We start from the raw sequence: 26,520 nt of genomic DNA on the forward strand, positions 1-26,520 counted from the left end.
AAGTACAGTAGAATGGTACAGCATTTTACAGTAATACAGTACATACATAAAAGAGGTACAAGGTAGGGTAGTGGATGTTGGAGTGGCCCTGGTGAGAGAGGATAGTGTTTGGAAACTCCCTGTACTGTTGTTTGCAGATGATACTGTGTTGTTGAGTGAAGACGAAGGGGAGCTGCAAGGCTTGGTGGATGAGTTTGGGAGAGTGTGTAAGAAACGGAATCTAAAGGTGAATGTAGGGAAGAGTAAAGTGATGGTCTTTGAGAGAGGTGAAGTCAGTGAATGTACAGCGAGGTTGGATGGTGAGGAACTGGAAAATGTGAGTACGTTTAAGTACTTGGGTAGTGTGATGAGTAAGGATGGAGGTTTGGAGGGTGAAGTGCTTGAAAGGGTACAGCAGGGAAGAAAGGTTGCTGGTTCTTTGAAGGCAGTGATAAGAAACAGGGAAGTGAGCATGGAAGTGAAAAAGTTACTACATGACAGTATTGTAATACCAACTCTAACATATGGAAGTGAAGCTTGGACATTGTTGGAAGAACACAAGTCAAGAGTGACAGCAGTGGAAATGAGTTATTTAAGAGGAGCCTGTGGAGTCACATGGAGAGACAGGTTGACGAATGAGAATATAAAGGAGCGTTGTGGTGTGGATGTGGATGTGATAGGAAGCATTATGAGGAACACACTGAGGTGGTTTGGCCATGTGGAGAGAATGGAGGGTGAAAGACTGACGAAGAGAGTGTATGTGAGTGAGGTGGAGGAGGGAAGAGGGAGGGGGAGGCCGAGGATGAGATGGAGGGATGGGGTGGAGAGGTACCGTAAAACGCCATAACTTTGGACGGCGTCCAAACTTCGGACATTTCACAAAAAAAATGTAATAATTCAAGTTTATTGGAAGAGAGTGCGATATTTGCAAAAAATAATGATGTGGGTAGGTAGGGTAATCCTCTAAGACTATTACGTATTAATCCTATTAAACTAGCTTGAATATGTGTGGATGAAAAAAATTTGTGAATCCATTGGAAAAAATAACTGAATTTTCTTACCCTGCAAAACTTTGTTCACACAGAACAAACAGTTTCAATTGTAAAAAAGTGAACAGTACGATTATATGTAGAAAAGTGCTGTAAGTACTGGGAAGTAAACTGTTTCCAAATATATGCATGGATAATCTTGCTATGCCTGCTTTAATGAATAATTCTTTATTTTGCAGAAAAAATTCCTAACTTCGGACAGACAAATTATTTGAGCCAAATAACGTCCAAACTTCGGACAGACAATAATATTAATGGTAAAGTGATGCTAATTATATAAACAGAAAAACATGGCTAAAACAGTGAAATCTCCTATAAAGAGGAAAAGAGCCTACACAAGTAAAGTGTCCAAAAGTGCCCTGGAAAAGGCTAAAGATGACATAAATAACAAGAACATGAGTGTGCGCAAAGCAGCTGAAAAATATAAATTAAAAAAGATCACATTACATGATTACCTGATACATAAACATTGCAAACAAGTGGGACATATTACTTCATTGAGCCATGATGAAGAGTTACTGGTGTGTCAGAGAATACTCACATTGGCAGAATGGGGATTCCCACTCGACAATTTGGACTTGAGGATGTTAGTGAAAGCATATTTAGACAAACGAGGGGTTGTTGTGTCACGATTCAGTAACAATGTACCTGGTGTTAAATGGGCCCATTCCTTCTTCAAGCGCCACAAACAAACCCTTAGTAGACGACTGTCCCAGAATATAAAGACTGACAGAGCCAGAGTGACATGAGCCATGCTAGCCGAGTTCTACAGTAACCTGAAAAAATCATTAGAAGGTGTGCCTCCAGAGAACATAATAAATTTTGATGAGACCAATCTTACTGATGATCCAGGTAAAAAGAAAGTCACAGTGAGGTGGGGCACTAAATATCCAGAGAGTATCATGAACTCAACAAAATCCTCAATATCTATTATGTTCTCTGGAACTGCATTTGGTGTGTTACTCCCTCAATATGTGGTGTATAAAGCCATCCATCTTCACGATACATGGACTGAAGGGGGCCCTCCTGGAACACTATACAATAGGTCCCCCAGTGGATGGTTCAACTCGTGTTCATTCGATGACTGGTTCCACAAAATTATCCTCCCCTATGCTAAACGCAAGACAGGTAGAGTTGTCATTATAGGAGACAACTTGGCAAGCCATGTATCACCCAATGTTATTGAGTCATGTGAGAAACATAATATCTCCTTTCTTCTCTTACCACCTAACTCCACGCACTTGACACAACCTCTCAATGTTGCTGTGTTCCGGCCTCTAAAAGTGCACTGGCGTAAGATCCTCGAGAACTTCAAGAAAACTACTGTTGGTAGGCTTAGTGCTTCATTACCTAAAGACTGCTTCCCAGCACTACTGACCGAACTGGTGGATAAAGTTAAAGGGACCATTGCTGACAACCTACGTAGTGGGTTTAGGAAGTGCGGCATTTATCCTCTTGATCCACAGAAATCCATCTCAAGACTTCCAGAAGATTCAATCCAAGATACAGCTGATACTGGTACACCAGGACCATCTACCAGTACTGCCTTAGACAGCTCAGTGTTGGAATTGTTGAAGGACATGAGGCATGGAACCAGTCAGTCAAGCTCAAGTCCAGCTATAGCAAAACCAAGGCGAAAGAAAAGGTTGAATGTGTCACCGGGCATGAGTATTACTACAAGGGCACTACAAAATGAAACAGAGAGCCAGCATGAAGAGTGTGAAGTTGATGATCCACAACCCCAGCCACTGCAGCCACAAGAGGATACAGCAGAGATAGCAGCACAGCCTTCCACTTCCACATCTGCACCCAACCATGAAGCACAAGCATCTCCCCTGACAGTCACCTCTACCCAGATTATTGGGGATAAAGTTGTTCCCTCAGATTGGGTAGTTGTGAGGGTTCCCTTTGATACCAAAGACAGATATAGGCATTATATTGCTATCACTGTTAAGGTAAAACCAGAAATACATGTCAGGTTTCTCAAACATGTTCAGGGTACACCTCACACATTTGTATACCCAATGGTTGATGACAGCAGTGTGTGTGTGTGTGTGTGTGTGTGTGTGTGTGTGTGTGTGTGTGTGTGTGTGTGTGTGTGTGTGTGTGTGTGTGTGTGTGTGTGTGTGTCTTTAGAACCTGTAAGAAATGTTCAACATCATATTATGTTATTTCGGTATGCATTTGTTGAGTCAGTGAGGTAGATACTTGATAATTAAGTGAAGTTTTGTTTAGGAAAATGAGGACAGTTCCTCTTACAGTTTTGGGTATATGCAGTGCATTTTTATTTTATTTTTTCATCTCAAAAAGTTCATGAATAGTTCTTAGTTCTATTTACGGCCAGAATACCTCACTACAATGTGATATGATGCAATTTAATGTGATATGAAATTACGAGCTCCAAAAAGAAGATATTTTGGGATACTTCTCTATATATATGTATAACTCTGGTCACGAGTGCCCAATATTTTTTTTTACATTTTTTAAAAACTTCTCAAGTGTCCGAAGTTTGGCCAGTGTGTCCAGAGATAGATCCCATTTACCATTCTCATGTTTAAAGGGAAAATACATGGATGTCCGAAGTTTGGAAGAGCTGTCCGAAATTAGAAAATTTGTTCCTAACTTCGGACACTTGAAAATGAAAAAAAAAGAGCACAAGTTTAGCTTGGCTAATTTTTTTAAATATATGGATTTAGTAGGTACTCTCCCTGGCTACCACATGACACCAACAGGAATAAAATTGCACCATTCTACAAGGAGTTATTCATTAAAACACATAAAAAATGTCCGAAGTTATGGCGTTTTACGGTATATGAGAGAGGGGGGTGTGAGTTGGGAGCAGGCCAGTGAAATGGCGGGGGACAGGGCGACTTGGAAGCGATTTGTTTGTGGCCACCCCAAATGGGATTGAGGCGTCTCGCAATAGATAGATAGATAGACAGTACATACAGCTACTGCATACTGTACTCACTATATTGTAGTACTGTAAAAGATTTTGTTGTTTTTCCCATATGGTGGCATAGAGGAGACATCACAGTACATTATCATGTGATTCACTGACCAGCCTTTGCTGAATTGCCAGATTATCTCCCGCCTCTTCTCAAGAGACAGGGCATTCCTTGGACACTTGGTAGGAGGAGGAGCCATTCACACACATGCCAGCATAAGGGAATGCAACATAAACCCCTGCAAGAGCCCTGGTGTGGCAACAAATGGCACAAACTCCTTAACAAACTTAGTATGGACCTGTACTGGACAGTCTCCTGTGTGTGGCTGAGGCTGAGTGGGTAGGCAGGGCTTTGTTTTGGCAAGCACTGTCTGTGGCAAGGAGCAGTAGATGACTTGAACAATTTGGTTTCCCTGTGCTTTGTCGGTTAATGCTGTAAAACAGGGATATTGCTTTAACCAGCCAGATTCTGTCATTTAATGACAATTGTTGGGTAACGTAGCATTGGACAACCAGGGGGTTACTGTAAACTCATCAACCATGGAGACTCATACATCTCTGTTCTGATCCAACATTCAATTACAACAACCTGGTTCACATACTGTCATCCCTGCACACCAATACAAACTCTTAACAGCATTTAACAGTCTCTCATCTAAAATATATACAGTAGAAACCCCGGAATTCGTACACAATTCGTTCCTGGAGGCTGTATGAGTTGCAAATTGTTCAAAAACCGAATCATTTTTTTCCATAAGTAACAATGTAATTTACATTAATCCGTTCTTTAATATGGATGAAACAGTAGATTTCGCCATACTATAATGAATGGCAAAATCGGAGACACGGGTTCCACTTTCAAACTTTGCAGTAAGTTCTCTTTTCAGCCCAATTGTTGTTCTCACTGCTTTACTTTTAGCTCCAGCTGACTCACTGATCTCTTGGGGTCCATGATTATGTACAATTTTCTAACGAAAATACCTGTACGTAATTCATCACAAAGTTTAATCAAGCCTGTATGACTGATGCATAGCTGGCGGAAGACAAAGCCAGACTGGTGACCATGTGGCACCTACGACACCGCATCTCTTAGTGCGAATAACGGGTCACTGTACGAAAACTGGAACAATTTTTGGGCGAAAAGGCTGTACGAAAACCGAGTTGCACGAGTAGAGAGGCGTACAAATTCCAGGGTTCCACTGTATTATAATTTTTTTTTTTTTTCAACTTTGGGAACAGGCTTTAACAGACTATTCCCTTAGACCCAGCAGTCCTCCTACATATCACACACCTTCACATGACACCTCTTCAGCGCTAACACCCACTGTCCATATTGAATACAGTTAAATTCCCAAAATCTGAGAAAGTTAGGATCAAGAGGCTTTTGGAAAACTGATTTTTTTTGGAAAAACGAAACTATCTTCCCATCAGTTATGTGCACTGACACCCACCTATTTGGCCTTCCCTTAAATCTTCACTGTATCCATCATCACCATCATAATCCAATCCTAAGCTGCCCCATGAGGAACATAGGAGCCTGGGACTAGGCATGTTGGTCCTGACATTTAAGGTGAGAGTGACCAGCCTCACTCATCCCTGAGTGGCATTACTTGAGCAATAAACCCCAACCTCCCCTTGGATATAAACCTTCACCGGCTCAATTCGATTGGAGTGGCATTATTACCCACTAAACCACCTGGCACCAAAATTTGGTTATATGGTTACCGCCCAGCGTAGTACAGGAAACCATTTGGCTTGTCACTCAATGTAGAGTCACCCACAGGCAGAGGGAAGAGAAAAGATTGAAGGAAAGAAAGGCAGAAGAGGGAGTGTAAAGTCACTCATAGGCAGAAGGACAAGGAGAGAATAAAGGAAAGAAAGAGAGGAGAGGATGGAAGGAAAGAAGGATGGAGGAGAGGAATGGGCAGACACCCCAGGGCACCACCACATCGAGTGAGTGGATGGTAAGCTCCCCCATCTACCAACACAGCATCCATGCTATTACATATTATCCCGGAGTCATGGGTTTCATAGTTTGGATTTGAAAACTCAGCAATGAACAATGACAATTAAGTTTTGTCACTGAAGACAGAAACACTGAACAAAACTTATGAAATCAATCTTGTGGTTCAAGTTAGTTCACTTGAGCTGGGTCGCATAACTGTACGCCGCTGTGGCATTTCTTTTAATAGAGCAGTGACCCTGAAAGCTAAAACAAGACTTTTTTGGTGGTTAATATATTCTTTAACCCCTTAACTGCGGGGCATCACTTTCGTGATGCTTGGGAGCAAGGGATCATACCGTGGGGCGTCGCTTTTGTGATTCTGTGTTATTTTGAATTCACCCGGGCTTCCAAGTGGGGGCTTGTACTAGTATCATCTATCAGTACTGCCAATGTCCAACACTAGTCAGCACTCCTAATCTCATCTGTACTCCCATCCATTGTTGACAATTTAGCCATTTCTCCCCGTTCTTGACTCCCCTCCCTACCCCCCCCTCCATTACCCTATCCTCTCGCCTGCCCGGCCGTGCTACACTAAGTAAATCTTCCCTGGAAGTTTTCACTGATTTCATCCATTGAAATAAGCCCTATGTCCTATTCTTATACCAAATAATATATCTATCTATCTATCTATCTATAGCCCGACGCCCTAATCCCGCAAAGGGTGGCCGCAGACAAAACGCCTCCAAGTCACTCTGTCACCCACCATTTGACTCCCCTCCCCCCAACTCACCCCCCCTCCCTCATATACCTCTCAACTCCATCCCTCCACCTCATCCTCGGTCTACCCCTCCCTCTCCCTCCCTCCACCTCACCTACATACACCCTCTTAGTCAGTCTTTCATTCTCCATTCTCTCCACATGTCCAAACCACCTCAGTGTATTTCTCCTAATCTTTTCAACCACATCCACATCTACCCCACAACGTTCCTTCACTTCTTCATTCATCAACCTGTCCCTACACGTCACTCCACATGCTCCTCTCAAGTAACTCATTTCCACTGCTCTCACTCTTGACTTGTTCCCCTCTTGCAAGGTCCACGCCTCGCTTCCATACGTCAGGGTAGGGATCACAATACCATCATGCAGTGACTTCTTAACTTCCATACTCACCTCCCTATTTCTCATCACTGCTTTCAGTGTACCAACAACCTTTCTTCCCTGCTGTACCCTTTCACGTACTTCATCCCCCAAAGTTCCATCCTTACTCATCACACTACCCAAGTACTTGAATGCACTCACATTCTCCATATCCTCACCATCCAACCTCACTGCACACTCTGTGACTTCATTCCTCTCAAACACCATAACTTTACTTTTGTTTACATTAACTTTCAGCTTCCTCCTCCTACACACTGTCCCAAATTCATTCACCAAACCTTGCAACTCCCATTCATCTTCACGCAACAATACTGTATCATCAGCAAACAGCAACACCGGAAGCTTCCAAATCTCACCCTCATTCATTAGAAAGAAATAAGGTAAGTGAGAGTGCCATACACCTGGAATTGGCTAATTATCACCTGACAACACCTCACATGCACTCGTTCGCTAATTTTCGCTGTTTTTTCCCCTTGAAATATGCCATATAATCTATTTTCGTAATAAATATACATGTAAGGAGGGAAGAGAGAAGCCTAAGTGATATTTACATTCACCTGGAACTACCTAATTTATAATGTATTGTCTAAATTTCCTGCCAATCATTTCAGAGCTAGACATAGCTGTTTCAAGAGCTAATATTGGTAGCACTGAATATCCCCTAAGTAGGCCTTCACCCGGCCCTCCGTTATCAGTTTACTCTCATCTTCGGAAGTGGGGGTACATATGTTTCTTCTTGCTGACTTCAAGGACTTTTTCACCCCCATGCAAAGGGCCCTGTGACCTTTACCCCCTACTAAACCTCGTGTGGAAAGAGGTAAAGGGCTGACAATTGATAAAAGAGTGACTACGATCTTTCTATTGAGTAAAACAGTGCAAGTGGAATTGTAAATAATGTGTAAATAATGTGTAAACAGCAAGTGAAAGTAATGAATGTAAATATACGTGAACAATGGAAAATAGTTTTATAAGTTACTTCAAGTGACAGTGCATAACACAGAGTAAATAAAATAGAAATGTAAATAACATAAATAAAATAGAGAACGTAAATAGAAATGTAAATGAGTAGTATTATAAGAATACGAGTATATACCCTAGGAGTAATGAAAGTGAAAGTTTCACTCTAGCATGTCTGAATGCTATGAGTTATGAGAGTGAAGATGAAAGTGACATTCACTCTCAATGCTAGTATACAGGACGAGAAAGTGAATGTTACGTATTTTACTGAAAGAAATTGAATCCCTACAGTGACAATAAACTAATACTACTGAAGGAAACTTATGGATAAAGACTGTATATATATATAAGTGTTATATAGTAATAGAAATATAAAGTGCGAGGGGTTTTATGAATAATAAATGACAGAGTGCCTAGAGCGAACTAGCGCAAGTGCGACGATCAGACGCACTCGTAATTTCCATTGCTTTCACAGTGTTTTTTTTTTTTTTAGTATGGATCCCAAACTACTTGAAAATTGTAGAATAGTGTTTATAGTGTTTGTATCTGGCTGTGGTAATCATATTACGGGTTGTCGGGAAGTGTAAAGTGGAGACTTCGTTACCCAACTTCAGAGGTCTCCACAAGTCCTACGGTAACCGACGAAGGCTCAACAATCATTCCAGGAGAAAGCTGAAGGTATGTGCCATAAGCATATGTAATTTTATTATTCTAGGACTAATAACTGATTTTTGGCAAATATTTTTTGAGAGTCTGTCGGAGCCCAAATAACCCCGCGGGACACGCAAGTCATTGGTAAACAAGCCCGCGGTGTAGGAGTTAACAATAATCTTTTAGCAATCTGACTCAAAATTCTTTTGGAAAACTGGCACAGTACTTTTGGAAAATCTGGAATTTGGATTTTGGCAACTGCATCATAGATGCTAGGGCTGTCCCATACAGGACTAGTGGACTGGTATTAGTGGGGTGTTTTTATGACATGCTGGTACCCCTTATGAGAGATCAGTAAGGTTTGTTTTTAAAAAATTTAATTCCTTTAGACTGTTCCCTGCCCCTGACAGGATTCGAACCGTTTCCACTGGGACAGCAGATCACCTCTCTACTGACACAGCCACCTTCCATGTCAGTCTACTCTGTCATACGCACTCTCCACATCATACTGGCTAGTACAGATAAACACAGCTTGTACGGCAGTACAGAAAACACAGCTTGTAAGGCAGTACAGTAAACACAGCTTGTAAGGCAGTACAGTAAACACAGCTTGTAAGGCAGTACAGTAAACACAGCTTGTAAGGCAGTACAATAAACACAGCTTGTAAGGCAGTACAGTAAACTAGTGCTGAAGAGGGAAGCATTACTGTGATGACACTGATATTATCTGGCAGCTCTGCTGTGTGCTGACACAATCATCCCTCAAATCCCTTCCTGTCTCCCCAAAAGAGGATGATGGACTGCAGCAGTGCAATTTTAGCCTGCAGTTCACCAGGTCAGTGTCCAGATAAGCCAGGGTAACAACAACAACAATGATAGTATACCAGTATACTGTATATATTATCATAAATATAGAATGTAATAATATAGACACATAATATATAATAATACACTGACCTGGAATGTGAGGCCTGAGAAGGTAGGACATGGAGCCTCGAAGTCAATGATACTCTGACGAAGACACAACGGCACCAATACACTCGAACACTGACTCAGCTCTGTATATGACTGGAATGAAAGAAAGAAAGAAAGAAAGAAAGAGAGAGAGAGAGAGAGAGAGGAAAATATAATAAGTAACAAGTTCCACTCAAGATATTACATTCGTCTGCTCGTTTGTTTATAATGACCGCACCATGCTTGCATGCATCAGCCTTTGTCAACCAATGGTGGCTCACCACACCACACAATCTCTAACAGCCTCTCTATTCAACTTCTTATCCCTGAAGACATATTGTATGAACTCATCCCAGGCCTTTTGCAGTGAAATGCAGTGAAGGGAAACACCTACCACTTTAGATGAGCTGGAAACTTGTTTTTAGACTTTGCTGGGTGGGGGACCCTAGGGTAAAAACATCCCAATTGAACCCATGTAACAACTGACTCAATATACGATCAATTATTATGCTCTGGATTATTTTTTTTACAAGCATCATCATCATCATCAAAGGAGGGTGTGCCGTGCTGTAGCTTAGGAGTTCCTACTTTATGATTCTGCACAAAATTCAGATGGCTGGCATTCATACAAGCTTGATGGCATTAATAAAAACCTCGTGTAGTTAGTTACCTGTACTATGGCTGCGTGTGTGAGTGTCCTGGCCTGTGGTGTGGCTGGGTGGAGGTGTGGGGGTGAGGTGGCAAAGGTTAGGGAATCCTTACTGCCATATTCATCTGATATATGCTGCAGAATGCCATAACTCACGCCTCCCATACCATTATGTACATCACTTAGCACCTGGAACCCCTGAAAATACAGTATACATCATCAAAATTACTAGCATCACAGTCCTAATTATATCATCATCATCATCGTCATCCTACCCTTTATGTACATCACTCAACAACTGGAACCCCTCAAAATATGCATCATCATCATCATCATCATCACCACCACCACCACCACCACCTTCAACATCACCACTACCATCATCATCATCATCATCCTACCCTTTATGAACATCACTCAACAACCGGAACCCCTGAAAATATACATCATCATCATCATCATCATCATCATCATCATCACCACCACCACCACCACCACCACCACCACCACCACCACCACCACCACCACCACCATCAACATCACCACTACCATCATCACCATCATCGTCACTGTTTTGTCTTTTATTGTCATATGAGCAGGGTGGCTCTGATTCTCATTCAAGGCATAAATCAGATGAGTTGCAAAGTAATTTCACACATGACTGACCACCAATGCACCCAAACACTATACTAAAACATACAAACATTCAATTGACTATTTCAGTTACAGGAACAAATAGGCACCCAAACACCACACTAAAACGGTCAACTATTCAATTTATGATCCCGACTCCTATTTCAGTTACAGGCACACACACGCAGGGGTAGAGATCATGTCTAAAAGGTCCTGGTCATGGATTTCTGTTCTGTATCTCAGTTTTGCAAACTGCTCTAGGTGCCAAGTCTGATTTTCTCAGGATGATCACATTCCAGTCTCTCTCTCTCTCTCATCAGCCTTTCCTTCCTTATCACCTACTTATATTTCCCTCCTCACCTAACCTAACAGATTACCGAACTGATGAACAAACTAACCTAACCTGCTACTATGAAAAAAAACTAATCTAACCTACTCTTTCTTGGATATGAAAAAGTGCAAAAAAATGATATTAAAACCATCCATCCATCACCCAATCCTACGTTGCCACATGAGAAGCGTAGGAGCCCGGGGCTAGGCAAGTTGGTCCTGACATTTGAGATGAGAGTGACCAGCCTCACTCATCCCCGAGTGGCATTATGTGAGCAATCAACCCCAACCACCCCTTGGATATAAACTTTCACCAGCTCAATCCGACTGGAACCCTGTAATTACCCACTAAACCACCAGGCACCAAAATTTGATATTATATGATTACCACCCAGCATAGTTAATGTTTCCTGGTGTACAGGAAACCATTTGGCTAATTACTCAGTATACAGTCACTTGCAGACAGAAGAGGAGGGATGGAAAGAAGGAAGGAAGTGAGGAAAGGACAGTCACCTGAGGGCAGCACTACATCGAGTGAGTGGATGGTGAGTGCCCCCACCTACAACATAATAATAATAAATAATAATAGTTATCATCTTAAAATATTCTCACTGTGCTAATACAGTAACACCCATCTGAAGGCTAATGCATAAAATAAAATAATAATGATTATTAATGATAATAACAACGACAATCATCATCATCATCACCATCATCATCCGGACCTCCTTTCCCACCCTAGGGTTGGGTGAGGAGTAGCAACGTCCAGACAACACTAATAATCTATCTATCTATCTATTGCCAGACCCCTTAATCCCATAAGTGGTGGCCACAAACAAATCACCCTGTCCCCTGCCATTTCACTCTCCTGCTCCCAGTTCACACCCCCCTCTCTCATATACCTCTCCAATGCATTACTCCATCTCATCCTTGGCCACCCCCTTCCTCTCCAGCCCTCCACCTCACATATACTCTCCTCGTCAGTCTCTCGCTCTCCATCTTCTTCACACGCCCAAACCATCTCAATGTTTCTCATAACGCTTCCGATCACATCCACATCCACACCTCAACGTTCCTTCACTTCCTGATTTGTCAGTCTGTCTCTCCATGTGACTCCACAGGCTCCTCAAATAACTCATTCTCACTTTTGACTTGTGTCCCTCCAACAAGGTCCAAGCTTCTCTTCCATACATTAGAGTTGGTATCAAATTACTGTCATGCAGTGACATTTTCACTTCCATGCTCACTTCCCTGTTTCTTGTCACTGCTTTCAAGGAACCAGCAACCTTTCTTCCTTGTTGTACCCTTTCAAGCACTTCACCCTATAAACTTCCATCCTTATTCATCATCACACTACCCAAGTTCTTTAATACCTGGGTAGTGCGATGAGTAAGTACAATAATAATAATGATACCATAATAATAATAATAATTATCATTTACAATACCGACAGCACTCACCTGAAGGCTATTGCAAGATTCAGCCAGCCGTCTGATGCGATCTGTAATCTCCTCCTCAACCTTCTCACAGTAGTAGACAGCCGAGCCAGACGGAAAACTCCACAGGTCCTCCTCCCCCTCCTCCGCGGCCCCCCTGGCCCCCTGGATCATTATACTGTCTAGGAGATAGATGGCATCCGGGTGAAAGTGAGGCCGCAGGAAATCAGACCAGACCTTGACGGACTTGGAGAGGTCGTATATTTTCTGTGATGAAGGTACACTGTCATTCTTTGTTTTACTGGTGTTGTTCACATCATCTGAAAGAAAAAAGTACATCATCAGCAGCAGCAGCACCAACATTATTGATTTTATTATTATTATTATTAATCATCACCATCATCATCATCTCATCAATGCACAAGTGGGAGAACTATCATCATCATCATCATCATTATAATTATTGCCAACAAGTGCACAAGTGAGAGAATATCAATCATCATCATCATTTAGTACAGAAGCACGACAACTATCATTCTTATCAATCATCGCTCCGATCTTTTTTTCCAACAAAAGGTGGGTTGAGGTAGGATCTGTAAACAATGAAAGACAGAATGAAACTTGAATCATCATCATCATCATCCTGATCTTTCTCCAAGGCCATAATTTATGAGGGGATAGGGGGACTGTAGCCCCCCAATATTTTCTGTTCTGTATATTAATTTGTCAAAACTTCAACAAAGATTATGGGTTCAGTAACAACTCATGAAACTGATCAAGTCTGTAAGTATAATATGATACTACATGTCAAATATTACCATAAATCATGTTGACACAACTATTTGACACACACCGTGGCAGTATTATGATGCTCTTCAATGTTTACGTTGCATGGCAATGCTGTTCTTGTAATTCGCCATGTGTTGCTCTCTGTTGCCTTCTGGACTGTGAGATTATTTTCTCTAATGTGTTTATAATTATGTTTTTGTGTGTTTTATTATTGTAACTCTATCTACTGACTGAGAGACTTGCTTCACGAGCACAATGAATTTATTGACATGACAGAGAGATGAAAAGCCATGTTTGCTCATGTCTAACATGTTTAATAAATTTTTATATTTGGTGCATATTGTATAATGGACTGTGTGTGTGTGTGTGTGTGTGTGTGTGTGTGTGTGTGTGTGTGTGTGTGTGTGTGTGTGTGTGTGAGAGAGAGAACTTTCTGTACAACAATCCACAGTTATACGTACAACAGGTGGTGGCATGTTAGAGGTCTTTTGAGACACCGATACATTATTTTACATCATGCCCCCTGTGCTGGAACAACCCCATTACAGTGGTCAGACTGCAGCTCAAGTAAAACATAAACAAATAAGCTGATGTCAAATAAGAACTTCAACATACCACTTCCAATAGTGTCTACAAGTGGAGCTGACTGTACTATACTGGTAGCTAAATATATCACTAACAGTTCAAATCCACTCATTCAATACAGTGGTTTCAGGTGACCTTATACTGAATATCATGCCAAATATTTTCCTGGGATGCACTTTTGCTGCATTACCTGGTAACTATTTAGCCTACAATTATATACCTACAGTCTTTTACCTTAAACTAGGCCAGGTTTTTGTTCTCTTGCATTTATTTGACATACTTCAATGGCACCGAGACAATACTACAGCTCTACATCCCAGGGTCGGATTAACCATGAGGCACTTGAGGCACTGACCTCAGGCCCCCAGACTCCAATGGGCCCCCAGATTCTTTGGATAAAAATATATGACATCAAATTTTTATGATATCATTAAAGATTTTTCTGGAAAGAAAGCTAGAACAGTGTTTGCTTAAGTTACCAATAGTTATGGGCTTTGATTTTTGAATAAACAGTAGTAACAAGTAATTTTTTTTTTGTTCTTGCAATGAGAGAGGGGGGTGTGAGTTGGGACCAGGACAGTGAAATGGTGGAGGACAGGGCGACGTGGAGGCGATTTGTTTGTGGCCACCCCAAACGGGATTGAGGCGTCTGGCAATAGATAGATAGATAGACTTATTTGCATATACATTTAGGGTTGGTTGAATTTTGATGATATCATTGAAGAATTTTCTAGAAAGAAAGAAAAGTGTTTAAGTTACTAAAAGTTGTGGACTTTGTTTTTGGACTAAACAACACTAACAAGCAATCTTTTTTCTTGTTATTTACATGTACATTTGGGGTTGGTTGATTTTTGATATCACTGAAGAATTTTCTAGAAAGAGAAGTGTTTAAGCTACCAAAAGTTGTGGACTTCGATTTTTGAATAAACAATAGTAACAAGCAACTGATTTTCTTCTGATAAATTACCAATATGCTGGGAACAGGCAAATGATTTATTTTTTGTTCCTGTAATTTACATATATATTTAGGGTTGGTTGAATTTTGATGATATCATTGACGAATTTTCTAGAAAGAAAAGTGTTTAAGTTACCAAAAGCTGTGGACTTTAGTTATTGAATAAACAGTAGTAACAAGCAATTTATTTTTTGTTCTTGTTGCTTACTGTACATATACAATATGTTAGGCATGGGGGCCCCCAAGCTGATCTGTGCCTCAGGCCCCTATTTAGCTTAATCCGGCCCTGCTACATCCTTTCCATAACCCTTCATCATGACTGGGATCATAGTCTGGCATGTATCTCTTATTGCAACTCACTATTCAATACAGGGAGATGGAAATTTTAGGCCAAGTCCGAGTAAAAACAGTATCATTATCAAGTGGGTGCATTCCAATTGGACACATCCCATAGTAGGTTTAAACCCAACTATTACTTAGGGTTAATTGCTCACATAATGACACTAAGAAATAAGTCACTGCTCATTCCTGCCTTCAATGTCTGGGACAAGTAGCCTGGTGCCAGATTTCAAAACTCCCAAAAGGGAGTAATAAAAGTGTCATAGGGTAACACTGAACAACAATCAGCTTACCTAAACAAATATCTTTATCTTCATCAGTGGGTGCAAAGTATCGTGCATCCTCTTGCTCCAGGTCCATCAAATACTGGTTTTTCTCCAGCGGCTGTTGATGTATCAAGTCCACAGGTCCATCCCAGGCCGCCTCACTGGTAGACGGGTCTGTACGCACAGGTGTGTACAGGCTCCCACGGGCAGATAAAGTGTGTAGATTACCTTGCACGTCGATGCACAATACTCGTGGTGTGTATGTTTCTTGCCTCTTGAAAAGAAAAAAAAAATTATTACAATGAGCAGAGGCATGTACAAATGTAGGTGAATGATTATCACTAGCCCTGGGAGGTATTACCTGGCAAGTGGTGTGAGGACGAAAGCCTAGTGCTTGACCCTACACAACACTCCCAGGCACTCTTACACTCAAACTCCAAGTTAACACAAACACAAACATACACACCCACCTAATCCCCTGGGAACTCATTAGCTTTGGATGGATGCTGGACAAGAATAAAAACTGAATTAAAGCCCATCATCCTATGTAAGGTTGGCAACAGTAAGGACACAGTCATAATTTATTTGAAAAAATAAAAATAAAAAAATAAAAATAAAAAAAAAACAGTTGTTTATTGGTGGCTTATCAGTGGTGCTGGAGCTACATGGCAAAGTTTCACCAATATGGTATTTAAAAAAAAAAATGCATAGCTAAAACATGTCAACACAATGTAAACATCATAGTCAAGGAAATATTTTGACTGATGAATCATATCCCAATTATTCCAGTAGTAATCAATACTAGATTATCCAATAAAGAAAAATTTCAAAGACGCAGACTAAAACATTAGTCAGAAAATTAAACAGAAGCCTAGTATGACTAGCATGTGTGTCCTACAATTTATCTTTAAGTTTTTAAACCACTTTTAAATATGATAAATATAATCCAGAAAAAAAAAAAAAAAAAAAGGACTGAGGTCCCAACTTCCTCACTTTATGTCTAATTAGCCATTAATAAGAGGTATGTCTGATATTCTAATACAGGTAAGATGTACAACTGCACTCGTAAGTAGGGATACACATCTGCTCATATTATCTACTGCAGAGTCTACTGCTGGTGAGATAAGGAACCGTTTCACTTACTGCCTGATGCACTGATCATCAATGTGCCAATAAGTGAGAGAATTAGTTCAAAATCTTACCAGCAATGGATACAATAGTACACAAAATGAGTAGATGCGTATCATTTCTCCTGAACGCGACTGTGCATGTGAGTGAAAGCGTTGAAAGTGTTCAGAGAAATACTTCGAAATGGTCTGGCCACATAAAGAGAATGGTGAATGAGAGACTAACTAGAAGAGTGCATCTGAGGGCAGGAGGGAGAAAGGGAGGGAGGGAAAAGTAGGGAGAGACCAAGAATGAGATGTAGGGATGGAGTGATGTATATGATGGTGGGCGAGTATGAGTTGAAGGGAGAACAGTCAATGGCAGAGGACAGAGCGGACAGCAACATGGAGGTAGTTTATTTTAGCCACGCCTTATGGGATTAAGGCATCTGGCAATAGATACTTATAAGTAGATAGCAGAGCTGATCAAAAAAGTATTGGTACATACTGTACTTCATGTGAAACAGTAAGACAGAATAGACTGACTACTGCAAAATCACAGATGATTCTATCCTACACATAATCCCTGCCGTGCTGCAGATCTCGTATAAGGCACAATGAAGGTCTGCACAGGCCAAGCTGCAAGCCTCATATGACATCCAATTTACTTTAGTTATAAAACAATTACTCAGGAAAGGTAAACTACCTTACAAAAAGTAAACCAGGCAGGGGAAGTGCTATGAAGATCACAGTGATCATATAAGCTAAAAACTTTTTATTAAACAAACAGTTTCTAAATTCTTACTCATCATATAAGTGAATAATTCCACATGAAGCAATCATTATAATATGCGTGTGCTGTATGGTACCAGGCCATGATGAAATGCAAGGGACAAGAGTTTTTGTTTTTCCTTACTACATCAAATAAGCTACAGAAGGACAAATAGCTGAGCCAAATTAGAGTTAAAAGAGTATGACATGTGTGGGTATTTTCACTTGAGGGCAGCATTCCCTGTGTGGTGATAGTGAGTCATTCCCAACTCAGTTCTGCTCAGAAATGTCAATGCAGGATCTCACCACATGTTATGCTCAGTCTGCCTCTATTTCTCCACTCCATAGTCATACCTGTGATCCTTCTCAGACAGTATCTCTCCCTCCTCCTCTCAGCATGTCCAATCCATCTCAACCTACTACTCTGCATCATTTCTTTAATATTCTTTATGCCAAATCTCCTTTTAAGGGATATGGAAGTTGCTGAGGGAGATTTGTTTAACCAGGCAATTGAACAGACCAGTTATAAAAGTGACACTGCTACCCACCACATGAAGGAGTCCCTCACCAGAGAGGATAATAAGATCTCATAATACGCCAGGGATGTGATCCAAAGTGTCATAATTTTTCCTTACAACTGTTACTGTTAACCAGGACAAATGCCACATTAGCTTTACATGTAGCAAATGAATTTCAATGGGAAGTGTTTCTGCTATTTACTGTGGACATAACATCCATCCATCATCCAATCCTACGTTGCCCCATGAGAAGCGTAGGAGCCCAGGGCTAGGCAAGTTGGCCCTGACATTTAAATTTAAAAAATAAGTAAATTACTTACAATGAGGGCCTACTATACACTGAAACCTTTATAATTCTCTTTTGTGCTGTCCTCCTTTCTTCCCGTTTCACCCATCCCTCTTGTCACTTTTTATCACTCTTCTTTCCACTTCAGGCAGCTCTACAGTGGGAGGCAAGCCTATGGTTTTCTCCAACCCTGGAAACTATTTACAGTGCTGGGTGATAACCAAATACAGTAATGGGGTAATGCCATGCCTGCTATGGTGCCCCTGTTAACTGGGTAAAGAGATGTAAATGCAACATCCATAGGGGATCCAAACCTTAACATTCTTTTCCCCACTTCACTGTGGTGAGACACTGTCTACTGCAAGAGAACATCAGTTCACTGTAAGGGACAGCCCTGCAGGGGCAGTTGCTTGCCTGTGGTTGATGGGTCTGCTTGGTCAGACAAACTAGGGTTACTCAACAACAAACAACTCTTGCACAAGAAGTGGTCATAACCAAATATGTCCAGGCTACTCTGTTCTTATATATATCTTCAGCTCTCTTAACCGTTCTTCTCCCATTATCAAATGTCACCTACAAATAGTCTGGCCAAAAACAGATTCACAGAGGCTACTTGCTCTCAACAAGGGTTACAAAAGGCAAGGTACAAATATCTTTAAAAAACAATTACAAAATTACACAAAACTGCTAAAGCCTGACAAAGATCCATAAAAAACTGCTGTTGAATTGTTTCATTTTATTAATAAAAGCTCCATATGCCTGCATGCATTGTTGGGTCACCTAATGATGACTCCACAATGCTCTATCTCTAGCAGCCTCTATTCAGTCCCTAATCCCTATGGTAAATGTAAATAAATATCTTAATCTCTAGGTATAAAACCAATAATGTGATATGGTACTTACAATGTGCTGCATAGACTCACCTGAGGAGTGAGGCCTTCTCTGAATAGAAAGTCATGATTCAGGTCCGTAGATTTAGTGCTGTCATACACAAAGCTGGCTTCCTGCAAAAGAAAAACAATTATTAAGGCAAAGCACAAACTCTGAAATCTGAACTTCCAAAATCCTGATTCCAAAGACTTTATGGAAATGCAACATTTTATAAAGTAAAATCATTGCGGTAATCATGGAAAAAGCATGCAAACAAACAGCCTACAGTACCATGAAGAGTAAATGCTGGGAGGTATGTTGTATCCATAACATATCATCTACCGCTATACTTGTCTATAAATAATGTTTGTCTTCACATGTTCACTGACTGTGAGAGGACATGTGATATCAAAACACTCCCATGGCATGAAAAAGTATTTTGGTAAAGCTGAAGTTTTTGGAAATCAGATGTTCAAATCTGGGAGGTTGTACTGTATATAAATATAGTGCACACACACACACACACACACACACACACACTGCTTAGGTGCTGGTGGGAATGCCTTCAAGTGGTGGCACTGATGGTGCCAGGTGGCTTTGTTATCCATTTATATGTATGAACATCCCTTGGCTGCCTCCCAAGCCCCTACATGAGGAAGATCGTAGAATGCTGGACAAGGGCAAATTCAACCTGCAGTTCACTGGGTTCACACTCAGACAAAGCTGAGGCCAAAACGATACCAACAAAGCGACTACAACCAAATCACCTCCACATTGGCCTGTCTGCCATCAAGTTGCCCTCTCTTCAATGCACACCATTCTCATCCATACATGACCAACACACATTATACAGTGAACTGGTATGTAATGAACTGCTTACATGACGAAAAATTTAGGATTTATTTTCAGTATTACAATAGCATTTTTGGTCATGTATACGATGATTATGATCCTGTACAATGCCTCACTGGTCAATGTAAAATTGCTGTTTCTGCTTATACAAACCCCAACACACAAGTTTACAGCCACCTGTTTGTTCAAAGAAGGCCCTTGAAGTTGGTCACTATTGGGTGTGTTAGTGTCAGTGATGGGACAATAGAGTGGTGTTGAAAGTCATGCAGTATCTGAGGTGCAGTCAAGTGAAATAACTACCTGTACCAGTTTATGTGAGCTGGAAACTAATATTTGAACTTAATTTTAGTGGTAAGCAGCAAGTGAAGAGCAGTGAAATTACTAGTTGTGGTGAACTGAAAACTACTTTTTAGACACTGTTGGGTGAATGACCCTTGGAGGAACAAAAAAAAAAAAATATCCACACTGAAACCACGTTACATCTTAGTCAATATACAGTACAATATATAGTTATGCACTGAATTTTTTGAAACATTCTCACTGTAAAATGTAGGCAAGCTGTACCTCTCCTCTCCTATCTTAAACTTCATCCTCAGTCTCCCTCTCCCCCTCTCTCATTCCATCTCACTCACATATTCTCTCTTAATAAATCTCTTTCTCACCGTGCACTCCACACAGCTAAACCTCCTCTGGCACTCTCCTCTCCAGGTACTCTTATTATCAAGAGACTGCCTTCCTCCACATCTCTTGGGAATTACATAACAGTATTTGTAATCCTACCCACTCTACACCCACCACACACACTGCTCAATACTTCCAGTTCCACTTCCACTACACACTCCACACACACACTGCTCAGTACTCACACTTCCACTATTCTTACTCCTAACTTTTTGTTCTCATGCAATACCAAAGTCTGATGTTATCTACTTATCTACTGCCAGTTGCCTTATTCTCATAAGGGGTGGTCACAAACAAATAACCTCCATGTTGCTCTGTCCTCTGCCATTTGACTGCCTTCCCTCCAACTCACCAACCTCCCCTCATATATCTCTACTCCAGTCCTCCATCTCATTCTTGGTCTCCCTCTCCTCCTCACTCACATACACTCTTGTAGTCACTATCACATTCCCTATCCTCTCCACAACCCATATATCAATAGGGGAACTTACACACCTTCATGCAGTCCCTGTACAGTTCACTCATTCATATCAGTGCTTAGTATCAATGCCTTCACAGTCCCAGCCACCTTCCTTCCCTGTGTCACTCTATTTTCCATTTCTATCTATCTATTACCAGACACCATAATCCTGTAAGGGGTGGCCATTTGACTTTGAGTTATTTGTTTTACGGGGAGGGGCACTAACCCTCCACCAACCCACTTCTTGACACGCAGGGATCACGTATGGTTTGGTTATATGGTTACCACCCAGCACTGTAAATGGCTTCTTGGTTTACAGGCAACCATTTGGCTTGTCACTCAATGTAAAGCCACCTGTAAAGGAAAGAAAAGCAATAAGAAGTGACAGGAAAGATGGGAGAAATAGGAAGAGAGGAGGGCAGGCACAGAACAAGAAGAAGTAGGCAGCAGTACATCAAGTGAGTGGATGATGGTTGCCACCACCTACCACTATTTCCTTTGTACATTATCTGTCTTTTCTACTCCAGCACTGAGATACTCAAACTCCCCTACCACATCAAGGCTCTCTTTTACTTGGATATTATTACATTATTATTATTATTATTATTATGGGAAGGAGAGGTATATGAGGGAGGGGGGTGTGAGCTGGGAAGTGAATGAAATGATGGGGGACAGGGCGACATACTGTAGAGGCGATTTGCTTGTGGCCACCCCTTATGGGACTGAGGGATCTGGCAATGGAGAGAGAGATCGACAAATAAATTATTATTATTATTACAGGTATTATAATTATCATTATAATCATTATTATTATTAATATTATTATATGCCTATTATAAGCTACCCACCCAGGGCTACTGACCCACAGGTTCTAGCAGGGACAAACCTAACTGAGAAAACAGGGTATAAACACGAAGAAAATAAAAATTACTTGCTGCTTGTGAAAGATTCTCACTTAATCCTCCCGAATTCAGTTAACCCCGTTACCTTCTCTATCAATAACATTATCATTTAGTTAGCCCTGTTATCTTCTTCATCACTAACCAATAACATTCAGTTGGCCCTATTATCTTCTCTACAAATAATCAGTAACATTAAGTTAGCCCTTTTAGCTTCTCTATCAATAACTGATAATACTGGCCGGCATTCACCTTCTCAATCAATAACCAACATTTTTTTCTATTTACTTTGACACCACATGGTACAAAGACAACCTCCCATAGTGACTGACCTGCAAGTTCCACCAGTGTGTTCCCACAAAGTTGGCATAATGGCCAACTTGAAGGGTGATCAGTTCTCGTGTGGTTGTTGACATCTGGCTTGTTAGGATGTGACTCACTCCCTCATCTTAAAGGTGGGGACTCACAGACTTACTGCTGCTGAAATAATGTATACAGTATTAATAACACTTGCTGCTGTTAAGCTACTTACTATACTCTGTCCATTTGAAATTGATCTAAAACTGCCATATCTGTATTCCTGGTCGATCAGTCGTGTGATAGGAAGCGTTAGGAGAAACACACTGAGGTGGCTTGGCCATGTGGAGAGGATGGAGAATGACAGACTGACGAGGAGAGTGTATGTGAGTGAGGTGGAGGGGAGAAGAGGGAGGAGGAGGCCATGGATGAGATGGAGGGATGGAGTGGAGAGGTATATGAGAGAGGGGGATGCGAGTTGGGACCAGGGCAATAAAATGGCAGGGGACAGGGGGACAGGGCGACAGGGAGGCGATTTGTTTGTGGCCACCCCTTGTGGGATTAGGGCGTCTGGCAATAGAAAAATACATACAGATCAGTCAAGTCTATTTCAATGAAATTCACATCTTTTAAAGTTTAAACTGTTCCTTGTCCCAGCCAGAATGATTTGTTTGTGGCCACCCCTTACTGGATTAAGGCATCTGGTGACAGATAGATAGATAGATCAGTCAAGTCTTCATCAATTTAATTCACATCATTTAAAGGTTAAACTGTTCCTTGTCCCAACCGGAATTCAAATCACATTCACTGAGACAATCATCTCTCTACCAACTCAGCCAGGTTTGTGAAGACGTTACTGTAATATCACTGGCTGCTGGGTACAGTATTTCCTCTTGGCCCAATAAAGTTCTTTGCTGGCTGCTAGGATACAACATCAAAGCATTGTGGTGTTGATGTGGATGTGATGGAAGGTGTTAGGAGAAAATCTGTACTGAGATGGTTCGTCCATGTAGAGCGAATGAAGATTGAGAGAATGACTGGAAAAGTCTATGTGAATGAGGTGGAGGGGAGGAAGGGGAGACCATGGATGAGATGGAAGGATGGAGTGGAGAGAGACATGAGGGGAGGGGGTAGTTTACTGGATAAATGGCAGCCTGATGGTAGAGGACACAGTAACATTTGTTTGTGGCCACTCTTTATGGGATTAAGATATTACCATCCTAGAACTGTTTTTATGGAATGATCTTAAGTTCACTCATTCATTATTTTTATAAAGGCTCCAACATGCTTGCATGCATCAGCCTTAGTAACCTAATGGGGGCTCTCCACACTGCTTGGTTCCTGGCAGCCTCTCACTTCAGTCCCGTATCCCTGAGGTCCCACTGTATGACTTTCTCCCAAGTAATTCATAATAATCCCAAATGGATGTGACAGATCTTGGAAAAATGAAGTGTTTCTGAATATCCACAGCACTGATTTCTTAGTACTAAATACAGTAGACCTTCACTTTATCAAACTAATTGGGGGGAAGCCTGGTTTGATAGAGCCAAAAATTCGATAAATCCGAGGGTTAACTACCAGGGATGAATTCAAAAGCTTGACTGAAAATACGTAACAACAATATCATATCCTGGTACTGTAAATGGAAACTATACCCATTTTACACTAATCTGGCCCATAATTGCAGGTTATTTCACATCCTTGTCATAGCATTCCTTCATGACTAGTACATTATCAGGGTTCCCCAGTATCATAACTATGCAATCATATGGGGAGAGAGCAATTTCAAGCCATACTGAAGCACAACTGGTAAAAAGCACACAGTGTACACTGTCCTGCCCCATTTATCAACCTTAGTTCAGTATTGCTAACTTGAGTTTGGCAGACTCTATGGTGACTTCACTGTAGAAGCAATTTGGAATAAAAAATGGGCTGGTAAGGTCTTCCTGCTGCTGAAAACTAAACTGTCCATTTCCCACGCTTTTATACATACCGGTACCGGTACTTGTAAATAAGGAAGTTGGTAAAGGGAGATTCTCTAGCTTATATCTCAGTCTTTACTTCATCTATATAAAATTAATCTAAGCCAACCTAATATACTGTAGTCTAATCTACCCTAACCTAACAATTTTAGCTCATGTAGCCTATATTTCTTCTACAGAAATTAAGTCACTCACTGTACAGTGAGATTGGACAAGGATGAAATGGAAAATGTTAGTGCACTTAAGTACCGGTACATGGGTAACGTGATACGTAAGGATGGAAGTGTAGAGGATGAAGTGCTTAAACGGTACCGTACAACAAGGAAGAAAGGTTGCTGGTTCATTGAATGCAGGGTTAAGAAAAAGGGAAGTGAGAATGGAAGTGAAAAAGTAACTGCATGACAGTATTGTGATACCAACTCTAATGTATGGAAGTGAAGCTTGGACCTTGTCGGTAAGACACAAGTCAAGAGTGAGAGCATTGGAAATGAGTTACCAGTATTTGAGAGGAGTATGTGGAGTCACATGGAGAAGGAGTGTTGTGGTGTGGATGATAGGAAGCGTTAGGAGGAACACACTGAGGTGGTTTGGCCATGTGAAGAGGATGGACAGTGAAAGACTAACGAGGAGAGTGTACAGTACAGTATGTGAGTGAGGTAAATGTGGGGAGGGGGAGGAGGAGGCCGAGGATAAGATGGAGGGATGGGGTGGAGAGGTATAGAAGAGAGGGGGGTGTGAGTTGGGAGCAGGGCAGTGAAATGGCGGGGGACAGGGCGTCATAGAGGCAATTTGTTTGTGGCCACCTCGAACGGGATTGAGGCATCTGGCAATAGATAGATGGATAGACAGACATTCTGTAGAAATATCACTGGTCACTAAAGATTGTATAATTTATTCATGACACCCAAATTCTGCAAAAATAACATTACTCAGGAGCACAGGTTTGCTGACACCAATAGTGGTGTCCTGGAGAGGGTAATGGGTCAATTTGGAATCTCATTCATTGCCAAATTCTTCAGGTTAGGTTAGGTTAATTTAAGTTTGATTTGAATCTGGCTACATTAGATTAGGTTTGGTACAGTTGTGTTAGGTCAGGTTGGCAGAGACAAACTATCAGTGGCAGTTTGACTATGGAACCAAATCAAACTAAAAGTCTGACATTGCAGGTGGCTGCTTGACACGGTTTGCATTTAAAACTGGTGGTTTTATACTGATTATCTTCCTGTAAGCCAAGAAACCATTTACAATGCTGGGTGGTAACCATGTAACCAAACCATACGTGCTCCCTATGTGTCAACAAGTGGGTTGGTGCCCCTCCCTGTAAAACAACTAACTCAGTGTCAAATGGCCACCCTTTACGGGATTATGGTGTCTGGCAATAAATAGACAGATAGATAGATCTTCAAAACACTGGCTTTCAACAACTTTCTAATACAATCACAATGATTTTTACAATACAGTATACAGAAAACAAAATAGAATTGTACGGTACATTTTATGCATGGGATCTCTCCTGCACTTTTACCAAAGGGTGTAATTTTGAACAAATATCCATGCTTTGATAGAGTTCCCGTGTGCTCATCACTCTTAATGTCCTTCACTACAACCCTAGTACTGTAAAACAAACTCGTTTTTTTTTTTTTTTAACATAAACCTCCTCTCTGTCCAGAACGATTATTGTCAAAATGTACTTACAGTCGGCTAGCAGTGAGAGACAGCACTTCCACCAGACGAAGGTATCTGTGAAATAACACCAGTGACCACTGGCAAACACTACCCTCGAGATGCTAGTGACTATAATGTGTAAAGTAAAACAGAATTACCACACAACAGTCCCACAAACACCGCCTCTTCTTCTTCTTGGTGGTTTAAAGGGTTTGCCGTCATCCGATTTAAGCTATGCCACTTGGACAATCCTAGAGCTTCCATAACCTACAGTATCACACATGTCTGCCCAGAAAACTTCTTGAAAATAGTTTCTTCACCAAACAGACCACGAATGACGACAAGGAGGGAAGAAAAGAAAATAGTTGAAGTAATGGATTCCGGAATCGAAGTATCGGACACGGTAATATTTGTTTACAAAGGCAGGTTCGGCTACTCGCCAACACCTGTCACCTACCTTTAATCCAGATGCATGCCATTCAATCTGGGAATGCACCTGGCAGAGCGTAGC

The 26,520-nt window shown here is 41.2% G+C and overlaps 1 protein-coding gene across 1 annotated transcript in view; it reads right to left on the minus strand.

Moving 5' to 3' along the window:
- The window catches only part of LOC145418542 (protein misato homolog 1-like), a 43,422-nt gene extending 17,252 nt beyond the window's left edge, over positions 1 to 26,170 (minus strand). Inside the window, exons 1-6 of the mRNA XM_080286910.1 lie at positions 26,040 to 26,170; positions 22,398 to 22,542; positions 19,227 to 19,307; positions 15,650 to 15,896; positions 12,713 to 13,008; positions 10,311 to 10,487 (exon numbers count right to left, since the gene is read on the minus strand). Coding sequence (XP_080143036.1) covers positions 10,311 to 10,487; positions 12,713 to 13,008; positions 15,650 to 15,896; positions 19,227 to 19,307; positions 22,398 to 22,481 — 885 coding nt within the window. The 5' untranslated portion in view covers positions 22,482 to 22,542; positions 26,040 to 26,170. The remainder of the gene's footprint in view (positions 1 to 10,310; positions 10,488 to 12,712; positions 13,009 to 15,649; positions 15,897 to 19,226; positions 19,308 to 22,397; positions 22,543 to 26,039) is intronic.
- Positions 26,171 to 26,520: the final 350 nt, after the last annotated feature.

This window comes from Coenobita brevimanus, chromosome 115 (assembly GCF_032717465.1).
Source record: "Coenobita brevimanus isolate Jiangsu-jjx chromosome 115, ASM3271746v2, whole genome shotgun sequence".
Classification (NCBI taxonomy): Eukaryota; Metazoa; Arthropoda; class Malacostraca; order Decapoda; family Coenobitidae; genus Coenobita; species Coenobita brevimanus.